The following is a 3651-nucleotide window of genomic DNA, read 5'->3' on the forward strand; positions in this document are numbered from 1 at the left end:
TTTTTAAATCCTACACTCATTCTTTATTTCTGGAGCCATGCAAATATACCACTCTGTAATAAAATTAAGTCCACCTTTTAATGTGAAATTCTTAAGCTTGTTTCATAAAACTGTTTCCCAACAACAGTGAACCAGGCCAACTGGATTTCAGTCAAATGTCCAGACATCATGACTCAGTTTGGTATTTATTGGTCACCTAGTAATGGGTCATTCTAAACATCTCTGCACAAATTCACAAGTGAGAAAATCTCAGATTTCTGCGTGTAACATTTTTACTCCTCTGTGTAATCAAGAGTTTCAGCAAGATTGTATACGGCATTTTTGGTCTGTGTTTCTAGAAGGATTTTATCTTAAATATTCATTTACCTCACTATCACAAAAGTGCTGTCAGTGCTGTTTTGTTTTTGTTATTTATTCTGTGTCTGGCTGTGTTTCAGAGAGAGGAACTGCCTGCTGAAGGAGGCCGAGGTACTCCACAAAGCCAGGTTCAACTACATCATCCAGATCTTTGGTGTCTGCAATGAGCCTCGTATCTTCTGCATAGTCACGGAGTTCATGAGCAATGGATCTCTGGACCGGTTACTCCATGAGGTAGCTCATCAAGTTCACTTCCTATCACTAGGAACTCTTCTAGTCTGAGCAATGCACCCTTAAATAAACCATTTAGATTGCCACTGAGTGGCACCAGTTTTCTCTGGTTTAGATTGTTAGCTGTGAGAGTTGCCCAGACTACACACTGGAAAAAATGAAGGTTTTATAGTTGTTGCATTTGGATTTTTGTTGCCAAAAGAGGTCAGCTGATGGAGTTGCATTGGTCTGTTGTTTTTCTCTCTTGTGCATCACTCATCATGTGAGTGTATGACTCTTTTTCCTTTCAGCGGGACTATAAACAAAAGCGAAAGCTCGAAGTAATTAGTATCTGATGAAACATAAAGTAGGGAAAGAGAAGCCGAGCACTGAGGGAAGCAGACAGCTATGCACAAGGGAAATTCCCACTGGGCTGAGTGTAGTAATTTTTTCAGTCTTTATTTCAAGCTCTTGCATTGTTTTGTACTTTCACTGTAGTAAAACCCACATTTCCCTCTTTTATTTATACATTTATGATATCTTTAGCCCATCTTTGTAATCTCTGCCTTACAGAAGGACGTGTACCCTGTTCTTGCCTGGCCTTTGCGTTTGAGGATTCTGTATGAGATCGCCCTTGGGGTTAACTTCCTTCACAACATGAACCCACCCCTCGTACATCACGACCTAAAGACCCAAAACATTCTGCTGGATGGTGAATTTCATGTTAAGGTATGCGATAAGTATGAGGTGCGTGCAGAACAGGAAAATCTATGACATCACCTTCAACCGTGTCAGTGTGTTTGTTGGAGCTGTAACAAAAGGTTACAGCTGCTTAGGTGGTTACAGTTATAGTCACATGTATTGTGTACGTTACCAGACTAACTTAGACATAGTGGATAAGCTGCACATACCCTATGTACTGCTTATCTGCTACTCTTTATGAAACATACAATTTTTATTAGCATAAAAAGTATAAACTATATTTTTCAGGTCGTTCAGACTGATTTCTTTTTCTTTCATGGCCTAATTAAAGTGAATATATTATACTCATATCAACTCCATATTTAAGCTTTTGGACTGTAAAACAAACTCCTCTCCTTTAAACTTTCTTCTGATTGGCTGCCCCTCACAAACAAAAGGTTCAAACAGCAGGTGGGTGGTGCTAGTCTGCTGACACTCAGCGCTGTGTGCCTAAGATGAGCACATAAAGATAATACAGTATCAGTAAGAGGGGATAGAGATAACAGTAGAAGGGAAAAAACCTCCCTGAAACTGACTATTTAGGGCAGTTTCAGTATCCACCATTGTAACAGGAAATAAGAAAGGCATAATAACTTCCCCTTAAAGATCCGTTATTATACAAAAGGCTGTCCTCCCGCTGCAGTTATCAACCTTATTTGACTTTTTGTCACGAATTAATTTAAGACTCATAAAATGTAAAACTGGCTTTGTATAACTTTGTCTGTCTGCGGTTGCTAACTTTCTGCTTCTCTCCAGATTGCAGACTTTGGCCTATCGAAGTGGCGACAGCTGTCAGTGAGTAGAGGCTCGGGGTCCAAGCCAGCTGAGGGTACAGTGATCTACATGCCCCCTGAGGAGTACGAACCATCCAAGAGCCGCCGGGCCGACGTGAAGCACGATATGTACAGGTAAGACACCAGAACCCAGTAACTATTATGTAGAAGTCAGTCTCAAAATGTACATCCTTCCCTGAAGATTTAGCAGAAAAAGTCTCTATGACTTATCTGTGTTACTATAAACTCTGATAACTTCCGTGTTTGTTGAGCACAATAAGCAGTTAAGGGAAATGAGGCTTTCCTTCCTGTAAAGATGAAACGGCGTTCCTGCCTCAGCTTGCATTGCTTGCATACCACTGCAGGGCCCAGTGTCAAAGGCTAAATCAGTCGTGCCAGACAAAAAATCAGACCTAACTGTTGAGATCCACGAGTCTGTCAGAAAAGGAATTCAGATTATTTTTCTGCTTTGATAAGAGAGCTCTACTTTCCGCTGATGCAGTCTTTGTAAATTTTGCGCAAGAGGTTACGCTCGCTGCAACGGGTCAATCAGTCATGGCTTTGAGAGTCATCCCTGAAGCTGGCTTGTGGTAGAGTCCCTCAACTATAAGGGGAAATGCCAATATCTGGCAACTTAGTAACTCTTCCCTTAACTGTTTTCCTCTTTGATAATTGGATTCTAGCTATGCCATCATCATGTGGGAGGTGCTGTCCAGGCAGATCCCGTTTAAAGGTAACTGCTCGTTTTGGGGTTTGTTTTTTTTCACATCATACTTTGTTCCTACTTTACCCTTTTTGAGTCACTAATATGTGTGTGTTTATGTTCAGAGGTGACCAATGGCATTCAGATCATGTTCAGCGTGCTGCGTGGTCTGCGTCCTGACACCAGCCTGGAGAGCCTGTCCGCAGACATCCCCAGCAGAGAAACGCTCATCAATCTTATGACAGCCGGCTGGAACGCTAATCCAGATGAACGGCCTTCCTTCCAAAGTATGCTCATACAAATGACTAAAGTGCGCACTGCTAATGGGACGGTAGTTCTGTGTTACGTCTTTGGCAGGATTTAGCAGTGTGATGCATTTCCTACCATTTCAGATTGTTTGATAGAGCTGGAGCCTATGGTGAGGGTGTTTGACGAAATAGAGTTCCTGGAAGCTGTGCTGCAGATCAAAAAGAAAAAGGTCAGTTTTTATATTTCTTCTTTATGTACCTGTAGGGAAATCTGTGTAGCACTTTTTTTTTTTTTCTTTTGAAAACTACTTTTGATTTATTTCAAAATTAAATTTGCATTTCCTCTGATCCACAAAGAGTGTATTGTGGGATGGTATCGTGTGTCTGTCTGTCAGCATGCGCTCAGGTGTGTCAGCTTACAGTAAGAGAAATCTGGTGAAACTAGTTTGAGACAGACTGTGGCTCAGAGTATGACTTTAGTTTCATGATGATGTCTCACAGCCATGCATATGAAAAATAAATGCACAGGCTTTGATGCAGCTATAGCTACAGTGGCGTGCGTGTGTGTGTGTGTGTGTGTGTGTGTGTGTGTGTGTGTGTGTGTGTGTGTGTGTGTGTG

The 3651-nt window shown here is 41.5% G+C and overlaps 1 protein-coding gene across 2 annotated transcripts in view; it reads left to right on the forward strand.

Annotated features, from left to right (window-relative positions):
* Positions 1–3651, forward strand: part of ripk2 (receptor-interacting serine-threonine kinase 2) — a 13488-nt gene that overhangs the window by 1196 nt on the left and 8641 nt on the right. For both annotated transcript variants that reach the window (XR_312291.2, XM_005752472.2), the window contains exons 2-7: positions 438–591; positions 1141–1296; positions 2065–2216; positions 2765–2814; positions 2910–3071; positions 3177–3262. Coding sequence is in view for 1 of the 2 variants with exons in the window: in XM_005752472.2 (XP_005752529.1) it covers positions 438–591; positions 1141–1296; positions 2065–2216; positions 2765–2814; positions 2910–3071; positions 3177–3262 (760 nt within the window). In the remaining variant the exon portion in view is untranslated. The remainder of the gene's footprint in view (positions 1–437; positions 592–1140; positions 1297–2064; positions 2217–2764; positions 2815–2909; positions 3072–3176; positions 3263–3651) is intronic.

This window comes from Pundamilia nyererei, unplaced genomic scaffold, assembly GCF_000239375.1.
Source record: "Pundamilia nyererei isolate P.nyererei 1_Seehausen unplaced genomic scaffold, PunNye1.0 scaffold00362, whole genome shotgun sequence".
Taxonomy (NCBI): Eukaryota; Metazoa; Chordata; class Actinopteri; order Cichliformes; family Cichlidae; genus Pundamilia; species Pundamilia nyererei.